Genomic DNA, 24774 nt, shown 5'->3' on the forward strand with positions numbered 1-24774 from the left:
ACACACAGCAGACAACTCTCCAGAAATGTGGAAACTTTAAACAGCTTCAGGTAGCTAGAATAACAGAATTGTTAAAAGAGTTGCTCAAACTCAGCTAGATGAATCCTGACAGCACACGTACTAAATCAGAGGAAAGATCAGTGCTCAGAACCAACTCATCTTCACGTAGTTTACCAGGATTACTCACTCACACATGATCACACCCACTCCTGCTTCTATGGTACAGGTCCTGCTACACCCAGACCAAGGACACAGCAGGGAAAGAAATGAGATTTTGCAGTTTTGGCCATAAAATTCCTGTACTCAGTCCTTTTCTTACTCTACCCACTGTTCATTAAGCACAGTGGAGAGAAGGTATGTAGGGGCTGGAAAATCTCACCTTGGATGCTGCCCAGTCAATCCAGCCTTTTGCACATGGATCAACATTAATAAGCACCAGTCCCTCCACCAGGTCCGGGTGGCTGAGCTGTGGGAAGAGAGCACAAGCACACTCAGAAGGAGGGCTTAAGCCACACTGGGAGGTGCATCAGCTGCAAGTTTCTTTCAAGAGGAAGGCAAGGCAAAAGACCCCTCCCCTGCTCCAGCCTGCCATCCCAGAGCCCTACAGTCTCTTTAGGAACTGCTTGTGAACACAAAACCAATCAATCCAACAGAAGGGAAAAGCTTCAAGCTCTAGGCTCACTCAAAGGCTGAAATTTTAGTGAAGCTCATGTTTTGTTCCAGTGCACAGATGAGCACCAGTGAAGCAGAAGGAAACAACTCTGCCCCTCAGAAGGCAATGGTCTGCAATCCACGTAGCATGTCAAGGGCTTTCTAACACTTCACTGAGCCAGATTTTAAGTGATTTCTTTACTAAGCCTCAAAATTACACAAGATACAAAAAGTAAAGAACAGAGAAAACATCAGTGCCTTAAACTCAACTAAGCTCTCCCCTAACAAAATCCTGATTATAAGAAATAGGAAGCAGAGATTTCTTTGTAAGTGGGGCAACTGCATGTGGCTTTAAGAAGCAATTAGTGGCCCAAACCATGAGCAACTCTCTGCACTCAACAAATTCAAACAAACTTTACTGAGAATGTCACAGTTCAGTGTCTGCTTTTAGAACTGAATGATTCAGGTAAACACCAGGGCCATGTCCACTGATTTTACGTACTCACTAATACTCCATCAGGGAAAAATGTAGAAGTAACAACATAAAGGCAGTGTGCCTTTTTGCTAAAGGTAGAGTGCTAAATTCTCTTCCTTTCCACTGAAAAGCACACTCCTCATCTGTGCTGATCCACAGAGCATCACCAGATCAATTGTTTGGTGCCCCCAGCACTGGCAGCAGCACACAGTAGTGCAGTCAGAGGGTATTTGTGAAGACAGCACTACCTTCAGTGTTTTGTTTACAACCAATCATTCTCAGGCTTGGCTTTTCTAGCAGCCAGGATGGGCTCTGCTGACTCAAAGACATCATGTTACTCTTTTTCCATACCTGACATAGCTTCAGTTGCTCCAATTTAACCATCTCAATACAAGAAGCTCTCGCAAAGCTCCCTGCACACCTACTGTAATTACTGCTACTTTGCCCATGCCCCACACGTGGTCTGTTTGATAAGTAAAGACCCCAGCTTGTATAAGCCACAAGGAATGAAGAGATACTTACTGCACACCGGCTGAGGACATATGCGCCAGCTCCCAGCCCAATCCCAATGAAGCTTTTCAGGCTGAAATACAGGCATTTTACCGTTAGTAAGGCTGATCGAAGCTCACAGCTGAAGCATCCCAAAAGGCAAAGCTTTTCCCCTCCTCTGAACAGTATCCAGCTGTTCACTTATGGTTCATTTTCAAAACGACCCAGCAATGATTCAGCAGCCATAAATTGTCTCATGTGGCAGACAATGATCTCAGCGTAAGAACCAGACAGAGTTACACAGGTTAGGAGGCACTCAGGCCCCCTGGGACAACTCAGTGGGCAAATCAGATATTTCAAGCATCGACAGAGGGGGTGCTGGAATGGTTGCATCCAGCTGGCTCATCCTGTTTCTTTTCAGAGACTTACTTCAGGTGTGTCAGAACTGCAGGCAGCATTTCAGCCAGTTCATCCATGGTGGGATACTGGTACCTGAAAACCAAGAGAGGCTGAAATCAAAGCACCTTCAAATGCAGCTCTTCAGAAGTTAGCTCCCAATTCTACCCAACGTAGGAGATTATTCTACAGTGATGCTCTAATGATAGGTCATTACTCTACAATGATACTGCAGTCCAGGAAGCAACACGGATCCCAGCTCTCAAAGCAAGACTAACAGAAAGCTCTGTTTAGGCAGCCAGGCATCTGTGGGAGGGTGGACAGACAGAGGAATGCCAGCTAGACTCCAGTGTGCTGGGCTCATGCTCAAGTCAGGGAGCTGGTGCCAGTGCTCACCACTAGCAAGAGCAAATAATGGCAGGAGAATCCCTTGCATATTTCTCTGGAAGCTTCCTCATCTTCCACTTCCTCTGCTCCTGAAAGCTGCTTCCCACCATGTCCTGCCCTAGCAGTCCCACTTGATTTAAACTAGGTTCCACCACAGCCCAAACTGCAACCATGTCTGGAACTGTAAGTGTCTCTGCAGAGCTCATACCCAGATGGGAAGGGAGGGGCTCCTTCCTGTTGGCCTGGCGCATCCACATGGCACACAGCAAAATGGTGAGTGATCTCCTGCATATCTTCAAAGTTAAAGAATGCATTGAAACAGGATTTGTCTGCAAAAGGAAAAAAAAAAGACATGAGGCATTCCCTGAAGAAGTTTTACTGCCATCCAAACATCATGGCGCGCACTTGCACGAGCCCAACCCCCATGCTGAGTCTGTGGGACAGGGGGTGCTGGTGACAGTGCTGCTCTGCCCCACTGACTGCACGCAGCAACGAGTCTTAGCAAAATAACTGCCACGAGTGAGGGCAGACAGGCAGACACCACCCAGCGTGCATGCCTAGGAAAATCGTGCCTTGTAGTGCTTGCGCACTCGTGGTGCATGCTGAGGAGCACCTATGTGAACACAACAGCACATATGGAGTGGGATGGGGAGAAAAGAGCAGCTGAGCCCACTACAGACATTACAGCACTTCCTTAGCCTTATAGAAGAGACTTGCTCACCTCCCACTGTTCAGGGGAACGGACACCTCAAGGTGAGCAGCTCTATCAAACAGTGCTACAAGCCAGCTAAAGCCCTGTACCGTGGTGGATCCACTTTCACTCCAGCCCCATCTATTGAGGGCTGTTGGAGGGCAGGGCCATGCCCCACGCTCTCTCTCAAGCAGACCTTTATCTTTGTACCCTGGAATAATTTGTCCCATTTCAGCTCCAGGCCAGACGCAGTGCTTGCCACATTCAAACAATAAAACAAGTACAATCACAAACACTTCAGAGTCCTGGGAACGCAAGGGCTTACGGTTGAGGCCAATGTCATGGTACGTGAGGATGACAGGTCTGTTCCCCTTGGGTGTGCCTCGCATGGTGACATGGACCACTCCAAAAGCTGTCTCAATATCATGTTCCTGCAGAGAGAGAAGAAGCAGCCTCAGCATCACGCATACAGGCTGTGCTGTGGGAAGCCCAGCCGTAAGTGTCTCATCCATATTTTACCACTGCTGCTCTGTTCCATGTCAGCAACTCTGTCAGACCTCCGTCTTTCCACAACCACTGCCAGGAACAGGTTGCTTTTGTACAGATATGTGAAGGGTTTGGCGCTGTGCCCAAGATCTCATCTCAGTGGGTGATGTTGCTGCACAGTAATGGAGGCTCAGTGTCATCTGTCCATCTGTCTGTCCATGGCACCACCAAAGCAGCTCCTTTCCCGCAGTCATGCCCTTCACTCCCCAGCTGGCATCCCTCCCCTATTGCAGCCTATTGCTCAGCATGCTTACAGCCCAAACCACTGGGATCGCTGTGCTGAGGGGCAGCTGAGGGAGCACAGCGATGCCAGGGAGGCCACCAGCAGCCCCAGCCCCTGGGGACCACACACCTGAACACTCTGAAACTGCAGAACAGCAGAGAGCAACAAGAGCACAGCTCTGCAGGCCCAGCCGCTGGCTGCATGGGACGCTGGCACCAAGGGCACTGGATGAGAGCCTGGCCCCTTGTCTCAGAATTGTGGCAACAGAAGCAAGCTGCCAGAGTCACCCTGCCCAAAGGAGCCCAAATCTCCCTGCTTGGCTGTGCAACCTGACTTTCTGTCTTGCAATCCTTCCTGCAGTGCAAACTACCTCTGGCTGCCCCCATCCTCAGAGAACTGCTGGGTTTTACTTGCATACTGCTGTTGCAGTGCACACATGGGAAAGCCAGGGTGCCCAACAAGCAGCAATGAGCTGCCTGCACTGCATGTGCAGTGAGGTTCTCCAGCACTAGTCTCTGCCTCTTGCTGCCTTTTCTCAGTGCTCCACGCTGCTCTGCTATAGATGGGACACGTCCTGCTTTGTGCTGCAGTGGTACCCTCACAGCCACAGCAGCAGCCCTCATTCTAGTGTTCAGAAAATTAGTGGGTGTGAATCAGTCCTCTGCCATAGCTGGCAGCTTTTGGAGGAGGCCCACGCTGCGCATTGAGCGCTGCTGCTGGAGCAGCTGGGAGCAGCAAGCTCCTGGGATTGCCCAGAGAGGGCCAAAGCAGAAGCAGCCTGCAGCACCCCACATCCAAGCGGACCAACTGGCTGCCTGCCACGGAAAGCAGGGCTCTGCCATAAGCAGCTTTAACTCACTGACCTGGCAGGAAGCTATCCAAACTACCCAGCTGCTTTTTTTTTTTTTTTTTTTAATCTGACTTTGTTAGATTTCTGCCAGGTCAGTGAGTTAAGAAGCTCACAGGGAGGTCTGATAAATGCTGGTGCGGGCCCCAAGCCAGACAGAGCGCACAGACTGGCCGAAGCAATAACCCTGCCCTGAGCAGCCGGGTCTGACTGACTCACATCCTGTGCATCTGCAGCCCCCAGAGGACTGCGAGGGTTTTATAAGCAGCAACAAAAGGTCAGCCATCAAGCAGGAGCACAAAACTCAAACTGAGCTAACAGTGAGAAAAGCACAAAAACAACAAAAGATCTGAAGACATTAAAATAGTCAGCAGTTCAGTGCCTTTCTGGAATTACACTCTATCTCACCACCAGGGCCACACGCACTGCTACCAGGTCAAAGACTGGAGAAGGTACTCGAAACAGAAGCATCCAGCGCTCTTCAGTCCTGTGGTTCCAGCACCTTGATGCGCTTTATAATGCAACAGCTTGCATTTTTGTGCAGGCTTTGTGTCCAAAATGTGAGCTTCCCTTAGCTCTATGGTAAGGAAGGGAAAGAGTTCCCTTGAGCTAAAAAACAATCCCTGCTCCCCCATTTACTTTGGTTCTGTAAATGGCACAGATTGAGATTTCAGCAGGTGAGATCACTTTCTGAGAAGAGGGTTCTCACATGACTGCTGGGCACCAGCCCAACACAGAGGGTCTCCCCTCTCCAATCCTTCAGCCACATCAACAGCTCAAACAAAGGGAACGTCCACCAGAGATGGGAAGCACCTTGAGGAAAGCCATCCCCAGCACATCTCAGAGAGGAGCGCTGTGAAAGCAGTAAGATGCTACACGAGCAAACATCCTGCTCTACCGAGTCAGACACTACACTCAAGAGAAGGGTCTCCGTGTTCACTTTTTTAACAACACGCTGCAACACTGAGCTGATCTCCTTCCCAAGATTTCTTAGGCAGGGAAGACCAAGCTTCTCTCCCAGCCTCCTTGCATATATTTCCTGCTTGATTTTTCTGGTGAACTTCAATTTCTCTGAAACCATGCCCTGGAGCCATAGGGCTTTTCTCTTCATCTGTGATGGAGGAGGACAAAAACATGCTCAGACATCACACCATTACACAACACACACGGCTTCCCTGCCACCTGCTTCCCTCCACAGCTCTCCCACATATCAGAGCCAAAGGATAGCATGAGGCAGGTGCTTAATATAGAGCTTAGGTATCACATTCTAGATGACAACAACAGTCACTGCATATGTAAGATACAACTGCTATCTCCAATTGGCCAAGGAAAGCAGAAGTTATTATTTAATTAGTAGGTTATTACCACTCCAATCATGGAGCAAGCCCAGCTGCAACAGACAGCTCCCTGCACACAGCCCTGCCTGCTGGCCACACAGCGCGAGCCCTGCCTCGTTGCACTGCCCACATAAAGTTCTGCCTGTTTGCCCACTGCTCCTGTGCTGGGTGCTGTCAGACACCAATCTCCTTCATTTCTCAGGTGCTGCTGTGTGTGGGTTCCGGCCCCTGCTCAGACCAGCTCCAACACACTGCACCGGTGCAGCCCCTGGACACCCCAGGATTGCTGGTTGGCAGCACAGGAGAATGCAAGTGGCAAAGATGTGACCAGGAGACAGCCAGATTTTAACAAATGCACTCTCAGCAAAATAAGGGAGGTGAAGGCAAGAGATGATGATGATCTACAGCTGTGTTTTGAAATGCTTGAGAACGTTTGATTTTCACTTAGAGACTGGAAACTTTGTCAGAGGTTTTTCTGAAGAGATGTTATCTTCTGCCCTCATTTGTACAGTAGGAAAAACCCAGCCGGCAGCCGCAGGCACCGCGCTGCAGGAGGGAAGGCAGCAGCAGCTCTCGCTGGCCGCAGGGCCCAGCCCATGACGCACGCCCGGCGCACAGCAGCGTGCCGCTGGCCACATGCCGGCAGCTGCTATTGATCAGCCCAAACCCGGCCTGGAACCAGGCTTCAGAAATTAGCAGCGCCCCGATGGAGGAGCAGCAGGGATGGAGCGGGGCAGAGCAGCTGGAGCTGGCCGCACCGCAGGTCCAGCAACCCCGCCAGTCTGACTGAAAGAGCGGGCGCTTTGGGAATAGGGCAGGCACACTGACACATCCTCAAAGATCTGCATCTTGGACCCTTCATTTTCCAAACCTGCAACCATATGTAGGTGAAAAGAGACTTAACTGAACTGGAGGAATAGCTTCTGCAGTCACCCTAAGTCCAGAATAGCCAAAGCAATACAGTGCAGGCAGTGGAACATCCTTCCCCTACCTCACACCTGCTGGTTTTGCCTTCGGCTTGGAAGGCAGTGAGCAGCCAACCCCACTGCCACAACCCACAGCAGTGACACCAAGCAGCGAGTTGGATTGCCCTTCACCCGTCCCTTCTCCTGGCTGAGGTTCTCCAGCCTGTACGGCCGTCCCGTCTGCAGCTTCTATCTGCCTGCACTGCTGGTGCCCGTCTCGCTCCGTCCTTCCGAGCTGAGGGGCTGGCAGAATGTCAAATGTGGGCGTGATGTGGATTTATACAGGAGCACAATGAGGTTGCTTTGTTCTCTGTTCCTGATAAACAAGAATTGATTTGCTTTGTTGAAAGCCTTGAGCCCTGCGCTGACATTTCCACTCATCTCTCGTAATATCTTACTGCCTCTGGGTTATCACCAGCCCTGAGCCCGCTCCTGCATTCCGCTGCAAGATGGTTCGACTCGGTGAGTGCCACGTTTACATTTATCCATAGGCAGATAAAAGTTGCCACTGCACCTTTCATCACTTTTTCCAGGTCATTTAGGAACAGGTTTACCTCTCTAGTGACCTCATACTACTATAAAAATAACTAACTTCTGTTCTTTAACCAGTATTTAATCCATGACAGGACCATTTCACTTAATCCAATGCCCCACAGGTCCCTTAAGAGCCTTTTGGGAGGGAGGCTTGTCTTTTGGAAATCCAAGTAGGCTGCATTAACTGAACTGCCTTTATTTATGTGTTACTAACCCCCCCAAAGGACTCCACAGCTCTGCAGAGCACAACTTCCCCTCACAGACATCATCCCAACGTTCATCTACAGGATCTGTTAATTGCACTCCCTGCTAGCTGTACCAGCCTGCAAGGTACAGCTGGTCAGTGAATTCCCAAATCTTCCCTGGGACCCCTTCTAAAAATTGTGATGCAGGGGAAGCACTGCAGCCCTCAGGCAGCTTCAACAGACGAATGTAACCTCTCACTTAACAAGCCAACTATTCAATTCTTAAACTCATTTACTGCTTCTGGGTTGATACAAGCAGCCCTGACAGCCAGCTGTAAAATCACGCCTTTTATTTGTTTTATAGTCTCTGCAACGGGCACTGCGGTTTCAGGCAGGCTCTCTGCTGACTCCACCATGGTAACCTCCAAGCTGCTCCACGGCTCACACGGCTCACACACAACAAAAAAATTAAGTTCAGTTTTTCTGGTACAGCTAGATCTACTCCAAGTCCTTCCTTCCGAGACCGAGCAGCCAGCAGCACCCTGAACTGACACCTTCCATGGCTGATAGCTTTGAAACAGGACAAGCAATTCCCCCCCCTTGCAAGTCATCAAATTCCCCTGTGTCTGCTCTATTCACACATTTAATCTGCAGTAGTTTGTCACCTTTTACAATTTCTCCTGCTTTTTTTAAAAAAGCTTTTTTTTCGTTTGTTTCCAACAGCCTCCATGCCTTTCTGTTTAGTCATGTTGGCTTCCTTGCACCATTTCTCACATCTGATAGATGGAGGGCCTTTGCTCTTTGCCTCCATTTTGGTGTCCTTAAGAAGTCCCAGTACTGCTGCAAAACTGCAGATCTTAACTGCCCAGCTAAACTTATTTTCAGCAAGATTTTCTGTTTCTGTGCAGCACTTGGCTAAAACTTCTGAGTACAGAATCAGTGAAGCTCTCTTCTGGAAAGGGTGTTGACTTGAAGCACATTACGGTGCCCATCATACAGCAGCTCTTTACAAGAACGTTTTGAATACATTTTTCTGCCCTGCTCAGAATCTCTCCTTTTCCTCCCCAGGGCTCCCAAGCCTGTTGCTCCAAAGAAGTCTGCATCTAGAAATGGAGTCTTAGCGTTGTGTCCTACAGTCGTATCTGCCTGACTGACAGAGGGCAGCTGAGACCAGCCTGCAAAGTCACTGAAACAACAGAACATAATTTTCCAATCTAGACCTGGAATTTCAATCCAAGGGGAACCTATGGTATTCACTGACGTAATTTAGAGTCAAATCAGATCGACAAACTTCCTGCAACACCCACGTGCATCTTCCATCACCTCTCCTCCCACACTGCATCCAGCTATTGCTCCCACTGTCGCAGTCCACAAAGACGGCCCTCAACTCCCTTCTGTGGTCTCAAACAAGAATACAACAACCGCTGGCAGAACCCAAACAAAACTGAGATTTGGGGTGCAAGTTCTTGTTACAGATTGGCTGACTTGAAGACATGCAGTTGAGAGGAGAACTGCCCTCAGCACCCTGCCCTTCCCGTGTCCAGGGCAGCCAGCAGTCACACAGACACCTGCAAACAGGGTGCACCAGGCTTCCTTTTCCCTCTACATCAGGAGCAGCTCACCCTGCAGCCACAGGGCTTCTTCAGCTGGAAGGCACGCACTAGGAGTGCAGACACGGAGGCTCAACTCACCCTATCTCCACTGTTAAGAACTGCTCTCTGGTAGGGGCTGGGCAGAAGAACACAGCAACTGACAAAGGCCAGCAATGACACTGACCTCCTAAAGGCCTGTGATTTCAGCAATGTGCCTTATGGACCCAGCTCCTTTTAACCTCTTATGTCTCAGAAAATGAAACGCTGTGAACTTCAAAGGGTTCAGCATCAGAAGGTGATAAGACACAGCCTGACAGCAGCTGTAAATCATTTTAGATAAAGCACAGACATAGGAATTGCTGGGAGCTATTCCTTGCTGGGGATTTGCAGAAGGCCAGTCGAGGCTGTGACATTATCCTATTTGGCCCTAACATCTTTGAATGATTCTTAAACGCACACCCAAACATGACTGCCAAATACAGATCTTCTGTGGGCTGAAGATGGGAAGAAGCGGACGCACACCCAACGCAGCAAAAAGTTCACCTGGGGGGACCTTCTCTGGTACCGCCTGCTGCTCCTGGCCAGAAAGGGAAGCAATGTTAGGTGCCACAGAAGATTCCTAATATTAAGAAAAATCAGATCTGACAGAGGAAACTTCCAAAAGCAGTTTCAGAGGCAGTAAGGCTTGCTTGGAGCTCCGAGCCTGGGGCAGTGAGCAGAGGGAGCTGGGCGCAGGGCTGCGGCAGCCCCTCTCTGAGCTGCCCTCTCTCCACTATAGCTCTGTACAGGATCCAGAACTTAAGCTTCAGAAGTTATTAAAGTCTGAAGTAAACAATTTGTTTCACAGTGGGAATGATTAACAATGAGAATTCAAATTAGCAGTGCTTTTCACAACTAATTTATTAAGCTTCCTTTCTGGCATTGCCAGATGAGTTCTAATCACAGTGTGAGGCTGCTCAAAGTTCAATATTATTTTCCTGGAAAAAATTAGAATTGATTTTATTTGGAGATCAAAAAGAAAGAATATATCTGTTAAATCTTTTCCATCTTATGCTTTCAGGTCTGGTAGAACATAAAGCAGCAAGGTGTCTGCTGCCTACATTCTGCTTGCAGCCCAGAAGGCCAACCTGTCCTGGGCTGCGTCCAGACAAGTGTGACCAGCAGGTCGAGGGAGGTGCAGCCCCTCTGCTCTGCTCTGCTGAGACCCCACCTGGAGCACTGCGTCCAGTTCTGGAGCCCCTGACACAAGAGGGACGTGGAGCTGTGGGAGCAGGTCCAGAGGAGGGCCATGGAGATGAGCGGAGGGCTGGAGCACCTCCTCTGTGAGGACAGGCTGGGAGAGCTGGGGCTCTGCAGCATGGAGAAGAGAAGGATTTGAGGAGACCTTACAGCAGCCTTCCAGTACCTGAAGGAGCCTAGAGGGAAGCTGGGGAGGGACTTCTTAAAAGGGCATGAAGCGACAGGACAAGGGGAAACGGTTTTAAACTGGAAGATAACTGATTCAGACAGATTCAGGAGGAAATTCTTTACTGTGAGAGTGGCGAGGCACTGGAATGAACGGTTTGCCCAGCAAGGTTGTGGATGCTTCCTCCCTGGAAGCACTGAAGGCCAGGCTGGATGGGCTGTGAGCAACCTGGGCTGGAGAGAGGTGTCCCTGCCTATAGCAGGGGGTTGGAAACAGGTGATCTTAAAGGTCCCTTGCAATCCAAACCATTCTATGATATGATTCTATGATATTGTGTTGTCTTGCTCTTTGCTACAACTGCCCTCAAATTTCTACACATTACTAAAACAACAACACAAACCAACAACACAAACCATGCCTGTATGCTAAGGAAAAGAAATTGTACGACTGTGAAGCATCACCACCTGGTAACTCTTACCATTACAGTACCATAGGCCTTAATGCAGTTTGCATGCAAGCGCTTACCACCTCCTCTCCATGCAACATTATTTTGGAAATAGTAGAGCTAAAGGAGATGGCTGCGTGGGAAGCAAGCCTAAATCAGATTCAAAGCAACATCTTGAACTAAATTATTCATTTCCATACAGAGCAGAAATTTATTAATAGAAAACACAATATGATCTATGCAAGCAGGCAACGGTTTCGAGTACTTTGTGTAATTGGATTAAGTCTTAAATTAGAGAAACGCTGGGTGAGAACCAAGAGCAGCAGCAGAACAGGGTGTGTAATCTGGTTACATAAACACGAAAGCATCAGGGGACAAAGGTGCTGCCCAGCTATCCCCAAGCCACTGTTTTATACACAAACAAACTTTCATGTGCTGCTGTTGCAAAGGCACATGATGTTGAAGGACAGACCTAGTCCATCTGCAAGCCTAACTCTGTCAGCCCAAGGGAAATGGGAAGTCACCTCCAAAATCTGTCAGAGAACAGGTCAAAGCTCTGCAGCCAAATGAACTGAAATCAAGTGACCTTTAACAGACATATAGCTGACAGGTTGGGCTTGGGTTCCAAAATCAAAGAACAAACTCCCCAGGAGCACAGAACGCTGAGCCCAATAGCAACTAAGCAGTTAATGACAACACCTGCGAGCTGGAAACGGAACAAAAGAAGAACTGTGCTCTTCCCTCTCCTGCCCTGTGTTCTGTAAAGCTGGTAAGGCCACTGCTCTCTTGTGCTCCAGTGAAGTATCCAGAATTTTGAGAGAGGCACTCAACATGGGTGAAGGCACGTGTGGTGCTTCTTCCTCATGTTCTGAGGGTAAATCCCCTCTTCCACAGCCAATACAGGAAAACTGCAGCTTTCTAGCTGGGGGTGAATGAACCCACCTAGAGATCTGCTCTTGTCTGCAAAACCTTTCAGCAGGTCGGCTGTTTCCAGCACTGCCATCACTGTTTTGAGTCAGCGGAGTCTTCTGACACTGAGTGTGTCAGTGCTTTGAGCCTTCCCCAGGGCTGCAAATAGAAGAGGCTAAGGCCTCCAGCCCCTAAAAGTGGGCTCAATGTGCCATGTCCAGCACACACAATATTGCAAACATGAATCCTATACAAACATGACCTGAGTATGCTATAATACACAGGCAAGTCTAAAACTTTTGGCATGACCACTAGACCCCAGACCATCTTAAACCCTCAAAAACAACTTGAAGGATGAGCCGGGGCTCACACTTCAGCCAAGGTCAGCCTGTCTGCAGACACAGCGCGCTGAACCGCCGAGTGCTGACGACCAGGAACATCTTAAAATCTTTTGAAGAAGAGAAAGCAGGGAGATGCTCTGTGCTTCCAAACCTGCAGTGTCCCCAGGAATTAGAACTGTGCCCAACTGCACTGAGTTGTACCCACTATCACAATTACTCATTAGCTGCTCTGAAATACCATTGATGGGTGTTGCATAACGGATGGAAACAGATCAATCACTGTTAGTGGAAAAGCACCATTCATTTTTCTAAAGGAAGGAGGCAAAGCCATTTCTCAACCTAAAGCACATACATTTGCTGTGATGAAAAAATTCATGGACAGGGATAAAATTAAAAAAAAGCACAGGAATCTCCAATACTTCTGTATAAGCAACTGCTTTAGTACATTGTCACAGGCATTCTGAAAGCAAGAGCATGTTTACATAAATCCCACTGAAGGTTCATGTTCTGATATTTAAGAATGAACAGTTTGAGCAACGCAAAGTCCATCCAGTGCAAACCCTCCAGAACTCAACATGGCGGTGTCACACTAAGAGGGAGCTTTTAGATGGAGAGCCTGAGATGGGAGGAATTGGAGGGAAGCTTCCCAACAAATGAGAGCTATTGATAAATAAATCAGAAATAAAATTTGATTTTCATCATTTTTAGCCTCGTATTTCTGTTGCTGGCATGTTAGCAGAAGCCAAAGTCAGTATCTTAATGATGTGACACTAAAAAGACAAGGGGCAGCTTCTGCTTTAGTAGTCATAAAAAAATCTTGCTTCCTGGATTCAGAACATCTGTGTTGTTAATCTCAATCCAGCACTTCCAACAAGAGAGTGAAAGAGCTCACTGTACAAATTAGAAGCACAAAGGTCTTTAATATCCTAGACAAATATTTCAGTGCTGCTGAGAACAACTCCCCTGGTATTCATATAGAGAAGGCAAATGCTTCCTCAAAATGATGAAGCTTCATATTATTTCACTGCAACATACAAAAGGTGCTTTATACCACCTTGTATTCAAGGCTGCTGTGTAGCAACCACAAACTGCATTTAATGGCTTCATTAAAAAATGAACTGACTTTACCAACAACCTACAGTGAGGCTGAGTGCACCCGCAGCAAGCTTGGAGACAACCCCAAGCAGAATGGTGCAGCTGATACAACAAAAGGAAGGGATGCCATTCAAATGGACCTGCACAGGATTGAGAAACGCGCCTGTGTGAACCTCGTGAGGTACAAGGCCAAGCACAGGGTGTATCACCTGGCTTGTGACTAATATCTGCCTTTGTTGAAATTAGGAGAACTCTTTGAGTGCAGCCTTGTGGACAAACAGTTGGGGGTCCTGGTGTACGAAAAGCTGGGCATGAGCCAGCAGCATGCTCCTGCAGCCTGGAAGGCCAACAGTGCCCTGCATCAATAGAGAGGGGCCAGCAGGGCAAGGCAGGGGATCGTCCTCTGCTCTGCCCGTGAGACCTCACCTGCAGTACTGCACCCGGGTCTGAGGCAACCAGCACAAAAAGATGTGGAGTTATTGGAACAGGTCCAGAGGAGGTCACAAAGATGCTCAGAGGGCTGGAGCACTTCTGCTACAAAGACAGACTGAGGGAGCTGGGCTTGTTCAGCCTGGAGAAGACTCCAGGGAGACCTCACTGTAGACTTCTAGCACTTGAAAGGTTATAAACAGGAGAACAACTTTTTACACAGTTTGATAGCGATAGGACAAGGGGAAATGGTTTTACACTAAGAGAAGGGAAACTCAGGTCAGATGTGAGGAGGAAACTCTTTACTTAGAGGTTGATGAGGCCCTGGCACTGCTGCCCAGAGAAGCGTGGGTGCCTCCATCCCTTTGAGGCCAGGCTGGATGGGGCCCTGGGGTGTTGGTTAACACTCAGCTGAACGTGAGCCAGCAGTGAGCCCGGCTGGCCAAGAAGCCAATGGCATCCTGGCTTGTGTCAGAAACTGCACAGCCAGCAGGAGGTGATGGCACCTCTGCAGCCAGCATTGGCGAGGCCGCACCTCGAGTGCTGTGTTCAGTGCTGGGCCCCTGACTACAAGAAAGACACTGAGACCATGGAGCGCATCCAAAGAATGGCAACGAAGCTGTGAGGGGTCTGGAGCACAAGATTACGAGGAGCAGTTGAGGGAACTGAGATGGTTCATTGTGCAGAAGAAGAGGTTCAGAGGAAACCTCGTCACTCTCAACAACTCTCTGAAAGGAGGCTGAGCAAGGTGGGGGTTGGCCTCTGCTCCCAGGACACTGGTGGCCCCAAATTGCACCAGGGGAGTCTCAAGGTTGGATAGTGGGAGAGACTTATTCACTGAGAGTGGTGAGGTATTGGAATGGGCTGCCCAGGGACGTGGAAGAGTCCCTGTCCCTGGAGGTTTTCAAGAAGCCTGGAGACGTGGTACTTAGGGACATGGTTTAATGGGCAATATCAGTGGGAGGCAGACAGTTGGATCAGATGACCTTTGAGGTCTTTTCCAACCTTAATGATTCTATGATCTGGTGGGTGGCAAACAGCTGGGGTTGAGGTGCTGCAAAGTTCTTCCAAGCCAAGCTGTTCTAAGATTCTATGAAGTTTCTACTCAATGTCTATGACATCAGCTACTGCACCATGCGTTGTTTCCAATCACCCCTCAACATCATTTCCTACTGCACCAGCAAGCAAAATTAAAGCAAAGACATTGGGCAAGGATATGAAAGCTTCTAAAAATCCAGATTGAAAAGCTTAGAACACATGTATCTCTGGGAAAGCACCAAAATAAAATCAGTAGAAACATCTATTTATTTATTGAAAAATTATACCTTCCAATAGAGAAAAGTGACAAAAAATTGTTCAGTAAACTGTCATTAACTTCAAACATTTTGCTGTAGTATTGCCTATGCCAGTGGAAAAACAAGTATCTCTGCAATTCCAATTGATTCCAGCAATGCACAACAGCAAGTTGTTGGGAGAGGGGAGCTCTCTTTGCTCTGTGGGTTTGTACTTGTCTTGCCTCTTCTGTTTCAGCTGAACTATGTCCTGGATGCATGTCCTGGATTTTCTTATTCCCGCCTCTTCCATACCTCGTGAGCTTTCTGCAAATGTTCTGCCAAAACCCAAATCCCTCTCCACACCTCAGGTCCTCATCTGTCTGGTGCATGCTGGAGAGCAAAACACTTCTCTCCCTTCCCGTGGGCGGCAAAGTACTAGCTAGAGATCAAGTTCAATACTAGCTTATGTCAGACTGGAAAATAACACTGACTTATTTAGTCTTGCAAAAATATCAGTGTATTCCTTCATCAGTATTTAGGCAAGACACCTGGAGAAGGGGGAAGAGATTGAGACTAACTCAGAACACCTCAAAGCAGCTAACGAGGGTCTGTAGATAATAATAAAAGCACAAAGCACAAGCACAGCTCTATTAACCGTGCAGGTCACCACACCATCTGTCCATCAGCAACCCAGAGCATTTAATCCACCATCTGCCTGCTAACATTAGAAGAAGCCAAACATAGAATTCATTAGGGTACATAGCTTTCAAGCAAAATGCAGGTCCCAGATTTAGGTTAATATGTTTTATTTCTGAGAATAACCCAGATTCATATTGTTAAAGACCCCTAAGCCACCATGCTAGCTTTCCTCTTTATCTCCACAGCAAACAGTTATCAGATTATGTGGGGGTTGCTTCAGCTGATGTCCAGGCAGTCTGTTATTTGTCATGGTTAACTGCACCTGCTTGTAGATAAACAGCAGAAGAAAGCCAGGACACCTGTATCTGCAAGGCACTGTGATGCAGCCAAGCTAAAACCTTCTTCACCCCACATTAACTCAGAATAACAAACTTCAGAGGCAAGAGGATTTTGCTCTGTGGTGGTAGTACCTTGCTGTCAAGTGGGATGGACAGTGGGCATTAGGTTATGCACACCCAATCCTGGCAAGTTGCTCCAAACTGAAAACAATTACGCTTCACAATGGCAGCATCCATTCTTTTCCAAAGGAGAAGAAGTGACATGCCAGAGCTTTACAGAAAGCAGCATCCCTAACCTGTGTGCCTGGCACCACACAACTCCCAGAATCACTGTTCAGGCCAACTGCAGGTTCATCAGCTGGGATCAAACTAAACACTTCTCTGAGTCATAAACACTGACAGCTCCAGAAAATGCTCTGTAACTCCAGCTGCCAGAAGGAGCCCAGGAAGCACTGCAGGACAAACAGGCTCTGGGGCAGCAGGGTGGGCTCCAGCTGCAGCCCTGCTGGCCGCCGGCAGCCTGAGCACAGCCCAGGATGTGGCCGCCTCAGCACGGCTGGGCTCCTGCAGCTCAGCTCCTTCACGCACACCACAGGGCTGCTGCTCGCAGGTCTGTCCTGCAAACCACCCACTGACAGAACTCGAGAAAAAAGAGCAGCCTTGTTCAGAGGATCAGATCTGAGGGTGACTTTTTCACTTGTGTGGAAATGAGCAAGTTCCAAATGATGAAATGAGCCATGAGCCCAGGCACAGACACTGCTTTATCTCCACTTAAAGTGGCTGGGTTTGGACTTGGTTAAAAAGCAAAAAGGCCTGAAATGCAAGTGTTTCATCACTGATGCCCTGCTTTTCTAGTGCAAACAATACACACTGTAAGATAATACGAATCCATCCCACAAATCCTCTAAACTCTGCTTCAGAATCAGACAGGGCCGTTGCAGATGCCACAGCTGATGGAGAACATCTTTATGCTGCAACTGGAACATCAGCCCTCAGCAATCTGTGGCCAGCTTCTACCTGATCTCCCTGCAGGACTCCAAACAAATGATACCCTTGCTCAAGAGCTGTTAAGTCTTATGTTAAACAACAGGATTTCCATTCCTCTGAAAGTCCTAGCCTCTTTTACTTTGAGTTTCCCCTTCTGAAGCACAGGTGAAGAAAAATCCTACCACTTCCACAGGGCCCTGAACAAGGCAGCTGGCTGTGCTTTACCAGATCAAAAAGCCCTTTTGCACAGGGCAACAGGAGAGCTGGCTTCCAAGTTTAAACACTGTTCCTTGTAGTAGCAACTGGGGCAGCACACACAAGGAGCCATCCCACCAGCTGTCTGCTCTGATATTTGTCAGGGCCTCAGCCAGCCCTGGTACGGCCCCAGAAACCACACCTCATAGGAAACTTAGAGAGAGGTGAGGCTGGGACATGGGCAGTCACATGAGACACCATATAACTTATTGCTGGAAAAAAAACCCATCTAAATGAATTACCAAGATGCTCCTGCAAGGAACATCTCGTCTCCTGCCCAACTGTTGTCATGGCCACCCGCTCATTGCTGATCTCAATCAAACACAGGCAGCAACAGGCGTGTCCTTCCCAGCCATGCTCCCCTGGGCCCCTCTGGTCCCTGGGGCTCCTGCTGCCCACCTCCAGCAGAGATGGAAAAGATGCAGAAATATAGAGACAAGATGGTGCAGGAAAGTGCTTTTCAAGCCCATTGCCTATCTTTAAGCACACTTTTATTAAAACCTATTTAAGCCAGAAAAGAACACTACTACCACTTCTGAGACTGCATGCTAGTTACATGCTAAGACTGGTAATTTTTAGTTTTGTAGACTTTAGGATAACATTAAAAGTCACAAGAAATCATGCTAGGAGCAATACAGCAACATGTGCCTGCCCAGATGAGATGTACTTGCAATGTCTTACATCAAGAGATGGAAAAAATACAAACTGTCTTCTTATTACAATTGTGCTCCGCATAGGCTTGCAGAAAGCTTTCTACGCTCACCCACATTGACACACTTTCATTCAAAGCCACCCTGTGACACTGACAGACCCACCCCAGTTGCACTGCTGGAGTAATGCAGCCGTGGATGCTTGTCCTGTGTTGTGTCACCACTACAGGCAAGTCAGCATGGGAAATGAGCCTGTGCTCTATAAAGCACACCGCATCATCTCAGCACTGCGCTCTGCCTAACCAAGAACGCATCCTGCATCTTGGAGGCTTGTGATGCAACTGCTCTTCTGAAAGAATTATTCCTATAGCAACTGCTCATCTTTCCACTACTCTGAGAAGAAAACCCCCCCAGAGTGAGCCCAGCTTTGCCGTGACCCAGGCTCAGCAGAGCAGGGGTGCTGTAACTGGGGCAGCAGTAACACTTGGTGCTTTCCATCTCCTCTCAACACAAGCAGGCAGAGCGTGCACGCTCCTCCTTTTCCAGTCAGTGAACCAGATGGGACGTGACGGAGCTGCAGTTCATCAGCAGATTGCATCTCTCCAAGGAAATGCCTTCTGCAGCCCAGTGCAGAGCCTGCGCAGGGCAGCCTGCCCCTCATAGCATGCAGTAACGGGCTCTGGTGAAAGGGTGAAGGGCCATTTCTGTCAAACAGACATGTTCAAGTTCTTAAACCTTAAAAAGAATTAACATAAAGACACAACTTTTCCATTACTGACAGGCCACAAGAAGGCTGCCCGCAGATCCTTGGCACCTGAGCTCGTCTCACCTGGCAGTCGAAGTCCTGGAAGTTGCGAGCCGCATTCTGTTAAAAAAAAACAAACAGAAAACAGACTTTAGCACAGTACCCCAAAACCCCCCAAAAAAGAGAGCAGCAGCACCACTGAGGGTCCCCTGAGAGACTCCTGCTTCAGCACAGCCTAGCAGGGCAGGTCACACTACTGAGCACTGTCAGATACTGCACAAGGCTGAGCAAACCACCCGAGACAGCATCCTACCTTACTAAGTCATTGCACCTTAGTGCTAAAATTACAACTAGGGCCATGCATGAGCAACTACAGCACCCCAAACACTTCTAATGGCCAAGTACCCTAACTGCCTTCCACACGTAAACAGATGGCCCTGCTCCCCTCTCTAAGGCTTCATCACAGCTAGTAAGAGTACAGGTTACTAACCACATTCTTCAAAGTTTGTGATGTTCAAGTCTTATATACCTGCAAATCTGATCTATGAATCTCCAGATGTTAAGTACCGAACCGTGTCAGATGTTTTGAACATGATGTGGCACAAAGAATCATATTCTCAGGATGTAGGAAAACAACGTAAAAGCAGCCCTTGTGAGATCCTGCATTAGAGAGGATCCTACATGAGATCCTACATTAGAGATTTCTGACCACTCTATGTCTCTTTGCCTGCTGTGCAAAACACAGTCAGTAGAGTCTCCTCATCTACCACGATGTAAAGAATTTCAGTCCACCAAGGCCACAGCGAATAAGAACTAAAAAGAAGCAATGTATGAGGAAATGAGAGACTTCTTGTACCCAGCGCTGGACTTGGGATGGTCTGTGGTAAGTGAAGAAGTGAAGGCTGATTAGAATTTCTGCTGAGAAAAGCAGGATTCCTGGTAGTGTTACAAACCAAAGAATACTAAGATGCACACACAGAATTGGTGCTGACACATAAACTGAATCAAATCATCAAATGTAAGGGTAAGGCACATCTTCCAGTCCTCTAAATGTGTGTTGGCTGCACCCCAAAGGCAAAGAGCTACCCGGAATCATGAAAGGACATCCCTCAGGGTGGATTAGGATCTCCTGTTGCATTTCAGTAATTTTTCACCAAAGCTATATGAACAGTCACATTTGTCAGAATATGAAGCAATCAGAAGTAGTATAAGAATTCCGAATGAAAATTAACATAATACTGCACTCTTGGTTTTGTTTTGCCAACCATCTTTGCTGAACAGTTGTTATCAATGTAATTGTTAGCCTGAAGACATTAGAACTAAAGGTCAAGAAATACAAACCATCCACTCTCCCATCTTGTCCTAAGAGCATCTGATTTATGCAGCCACCACTCAAAATCCCTAAAAGTACAGCAAGAGCAGGAATAATTGAGCGTTGTTGGGTAGGTTTCCTGACCATGTTTCAGAGAGCACTCCCTTTTTTTGTCTTTCAACTAAATGGGAACACTTTAAGTTGATCTTTTCTCCACTTTAGTGAGCTTGAGTAAAGTGAATGTATAGAGTTTAATGCATTTTCCTTCCATGCAGCTGTTATTAGGCATAACTTACACACAAATGCTAGGATGTTTGGATTCTTTAAAAGTCAGGCTTGTAGTCAGTGGAATGACTTAGATTCAAGACAAATCAAAGTCAGGACTCAATATTTCCCAGTAGCATTTCCTATAGTTCAGACACTAAGTGACCAAGCTGCACCCACTTCTGTATCCCAATCAATTCCACTGTTTTTAGAGTTTTAGCATTAAAATGCCATAGCTCATTTTCTCTATACAGTAACTTTTGTATGTGAAGAGTTCACAAGCACCATAAGAGGTTTTTACTGTACTATTTCAGGCCATCAATTCTTTTTGGTTCATGAAATCCTACCTCTAACCTGGGTTATCAGCAAAAACCTGAGTGCACCGTCAGCTCAGTACTTCTCGGACTCTGATACGCAGCAGAGTACAACAGGTTATGGCACCAACTCCATGAGTCCACAATCTATGTCTAGAAAGTATGTGTGTATTACACAAAGCCTGAAAGCATCAGTGAGGACCAGATCTCAGAGATGGTAGCACCCTGAGACATTTCTTTTGTCAAAAGAAAGTGTAAGGATCAGAGCCACAGCTTATTTCTCATCCCCGTGCAGAGCTCAGCCCAGTTCTGGAGCCATCTGTGTACTTTTTTTCCTACTACAGTTTATATATTTTTTGTATCTTCAAAATGGAGGCAAGGAAATGAAATATCACTTTGTATTTGCCTTTCTGTTTGTTGGCTAGCGCCGCAAACAGGTAATTTGGAAAGACAAGATTACAAGTCAAAAAAGAAAACGTATTACGAGCCAAGGTTTCTCTAGCATGGAGTTACCAGAGGTTCTACAAGTCAGTCCCACTAGGAATGGTGTCACCCTTCTGACTTCTGTCACACTTTCACAAAGCCCAGAACTGGCACGATGCACTGCTTGGCTGGGATATCAGACTGCCTTGAACAGAATCACAGAATCACAGAATCACCTGGGTTGGAAGGGACCTCAAGGATCATGTAGTTCCAACCCCCCTGCCTAGCAGGGCCACCAAACATCCACATTCAGATCAGGTTGCCCAGGACCCCGTCCAACCTGGCCTTGAACACGTCCAAGGACGGGGCATCCACAACCTCCCTGGGCAGCCCGTTCCAGGGCCTAACTACTCTCCTTGTGAAGAACTTCCCCCTAACATCCAACCTAAATCTTTCCTCCTTCAACTTGGATCCATTTCCCCTAGTCCTGCTGTTATCAGCCCTTCTGAAGAGTTTACTCCCCTCCTGGGTGTAGGTTCCCTTCAGGTATTGATAGGCTGCAATGAGGTCACCCCGCAGCTTCTCTTCTCCAGGCTGAACAAGCCCAACTCCCTCAGCCTGTCCTCATAGGGAGGTGCTCCAGCCCCCTGCTCATCTCAGTCGCCCTCCTCTGGACCCTTTCCAAGATCTCTATGTCTTTCTTGTACTGAGGGCTCCACACCTGGACACAGCACTCCAGGTGGGGCCTCACAAGAGCCGAGTAGAGAGGGACAATCACCTCCCTGTCCCTGCTGACCACCCCTCTCCTGATGGAGCCCAGGATCCCGTTTGCCTTTCGAGCTGCCAGAGCGCACTGCTGGCTCATGTTCAGTCTCTCGTCCATCAGGACCCCCAGGTCCTTCTCTGCCGAGCTGCTCTCAAGGCCCACTCCTCCCAGCCTGTACGGGTGCCTGGGGTTCTTCCGGCCCAAATGCAAAACCTTGCACTTTGCCGTGTTGAACCTCATTAGGTTCACCCGAGCCCAGCCCTCAAGCCTGTCGAGGTCCCTCTGAACGGCATCCCTTCCTTCCACCGTATCAACCGCACCACTCAGCTTGGTGTCGTCAGCAAACTTGCTGAGGGTGCACTCAATTCCCTCATCGATGTCATTAATAAAGATGTTAAAGAGCACCGGTCCCAAGACAGACCCTTGGGGGACACCAAGAACGGAGGTGGTTCTTCTTCCCTTCAAACTTCGGAAGGGCACACTGTGGCGCATTACCGGAGTGGGGAAGCAATTACTGTTTTTAGTGCTTCAGGTACTTCAAACTGCAAGCAGACAACCAGGGCTCCCCGGCACACACAAAGTCAGCTGGAGCCCAGCTGCGAGAGCAATGGAGCAGCAGCATTACCTTGTCGTTCAGGAGCGGTTTGATCTCTGTCAGCTGAACATCCTGCAGCTCATCCATGGCGCCGTAACTGGAATCACTTAACCCTCACAGCAGCCAGTGAGCGATTCTGAAACAAACGCATATGATTAGCAACAGAATTACAAAAGATGCTGGGCAAAAATGCTGCGAGCTCTTTTATTAGACACACATATGCCCAAACTGAAACTTGCCAGCAGCTGGTTCTCAGCACAACGTGCCGTATCTGTAATAGGAGAATGCACGCAAACAGTTGTGCTCGCTCACATCCACAGGCTCACATTGCCTTGTCTCCCAGAAATCATCCCAGAAAGCTCATGTCTTCTTATTCAGAAAGCCTGGTTCCCCTTTACACAATGCCACAGGCTGCCTGGAAATGAACTGAGATGACTGATCAGCAGAGCGAAAAACTGTGTTCATGAATACTGACAGTGCCAGAGTGTTTCACGAGGGCTAATCTGCAGACTGCTTCGCTGTTTAGGAAGGCTGTACACATTACTTAAGATGAAAGAAAGAAGTCAGAGAAATAAGCAGGGACAAGAACAGGCATGTGGTGGGCTTCCTGGATGCTAGCTGAGCATGCTAGAAAAAGACTCAGATGCCATCACAAATCAAATTCTTCGTACAACATGATACTGCTGCAAACCACAGAAAAAAAAACAAGTGGAACAAGAGCATTGCAAGCGTGCTGCTGCAGCCCCTGTAGCCCCACAGCCACATGCACTGCCCAGGAAGGAGGGCGTCCCTCACAGCACAGCACACAGGCTGGGCCTTCTCTTATTCCCCGGCACTAGGACTAACTCTGGTGTGGCTTGAAGCCACAAACTGTTGTGCCTTTTACCTGTGAAAGCCAGCCATAGCAACATCCCTCTCTTCTAGCTCCTTTGAGCAACTAAATTAATTTTCTGATTTTTCATTCAGTTCTGAAGTTTCCAGGAAACCAGTTCATTTACAGGTAAAACATCCCCTTACCCCACACTGGTATTTTACTTGAAAGATCAGTAAAAACAGTTACACGAGTAGACAGCAGGCTCTAGAGGATGAGCCAGCCCTGACTGTGGCAAGGAGTTATTGAGACCAGAGATACTTTGTTCTAAGGAATAAGAATTTCTATACACTTTAGAACTGGTTAACAGCTCAATATCTACCTGGCTCTGTCAGAAATTCAGGACAAGGTTCCCACTACCTTAGAGGCTCACCCTCTGCACATCTGTGGACAACAGGGGGACTTGATCATCCCCTCCAATGAGCAGAGAACTCTGAGCAGCAATTGCTGTGGTAAGTCACTCATAGATATTCACACTCAAGCTTCCCAGCTGCTGCTCCAAGGTCCGCTAGGGCTTCCCCTGAGCCATACCTACAGTAATAGCTGCACCAGCCTGCCCTGAGACTTCTCTGCTGCTGATTCAAGTGTAGCAGTCCTTGAAGTGCCCACAGTCCAGAGAGAGACTTTGGGTGTCACACGCACTACTCTGTAAATCATTTGTTGTATGAGAATAATAAAAAACCAAGTAGATGTTGGAAGTAAGGATTATTAAATGCTTTCATCTCACCAACCTCGGTTTCATACTTGGACTCCAGATGCAGCTGCAATGCACACAGTAAACAGCATTACACTGAAACTAATCTGATGCTTATCTTCCTGCTCCAAATATTGTTTGCAATAGGGGGCTCAGGGCTCAGCCAACAGATTGCTGTGTTCCTGCCACGCCGTACCCGCCCCGTGCTTGCTGAGCAGCAGCAGGAAGGCTGCGGTTGGAGGTGCTGGGCTCAGTCGCTTCTCCCTCCAGGAAGTCTGACCTGATTCCATCTTTCACAGCACCAAGTGGACTCAAATAAAGGCACCGCTCCCGGAATGAAGCACGAGGGAGGAGCGGAGCTGCTCTGCAGCACAGTCAGGGCAGGCTGCACCCCGGGCTGCGGCAGCGCGGCCTCCTGCAGGGCCACCATCGCCAAACTGAGACCCAAATCCTACAGAACGATTAAATCTGAGTGGTAAGATGGCGGATTTCTTTTTTAATCTGTTACTCTAATCTGTTCATCCAGAAAATCTGATTTTTTTTCCTGCCTTTGTAGAAGCTGTAAGCTTTTCAAAGGCTTTTTGAAGGAAAAGGTGCAGGGCCCCAGGCACTGCTTACCAGCAGGTGGGTGGTTTTTTGTTTTTTTTTTTTAATTACTGAACTTTCTGGAAAAGGTCTGTGACAGCCCCTAGGCTTCATCTGAAC

General features: G+C 48.1%; 1 protein-coding gene across 3 annotated transcripts in view; it reads right to left on the minus strand.

Annotated features, from left to right (window-relative positions):
* Nucleotides 1-24774, minus strand: part of NDRG3 (NDRG family member 3) — a 55256-nt gene that overhangs the window by 9399 nt on the left and 21083 nt on the right. For all 3 annotated transcript variants that reach the window (XM_052683745.1, XM_052683743.1, XM_052683744.1), the window contains 7 exons: nucleotides 22535-22640; nucleotides 18915-18950; nucleotides 3415-3520; nucleotides 2607-2727; nucleotides 2045-2107; nucleotides 1649-1709; nucleotides 380-466 (listed from right to left, as the gene is read on the minus strand). In XM_052683745.1, the coding sequence (XP_052539705.1) occupies nucleotides 380-466; nucleotides 1649-1709; nucleotides 2045-2107; nucleotides 2607-2727; nucleotides 3415-3520; nucleotides 18915-18950; nucleotides 22535-22591 (531 nt within the window). In that variant the 5' untranslated portion in view covers nucleotides 22592-22640. The remainder of the gene's footprint in view (nucleotides 1-379; nucleotides 467-1648; nucleotides 1710-2044; nucleotides 2108-2606; nucleotides 2728-3414; nucleotides 3521-18914; nucleotides 18951-22534; nucleotides 22641-24774) is intronic.

Source organism: Tympanuchus pallidicinctus, unplaced genomic scaffold (genome assembly GCF_026119805.1).
Source record: "Tympanuchus pallidicinctus isolate F22 unplaced genomic scaffold, pur_lepc_1.0 scaffold20, whole genome shotgun sequence".
NCBI classification, from domain to species: domain Eukaryota; kingdom Metazoa; phylum Chordata; class Aves; order Galliformes; family Phasianidae; genus Tympanuchus; species Tympanuchus pallidicinctus.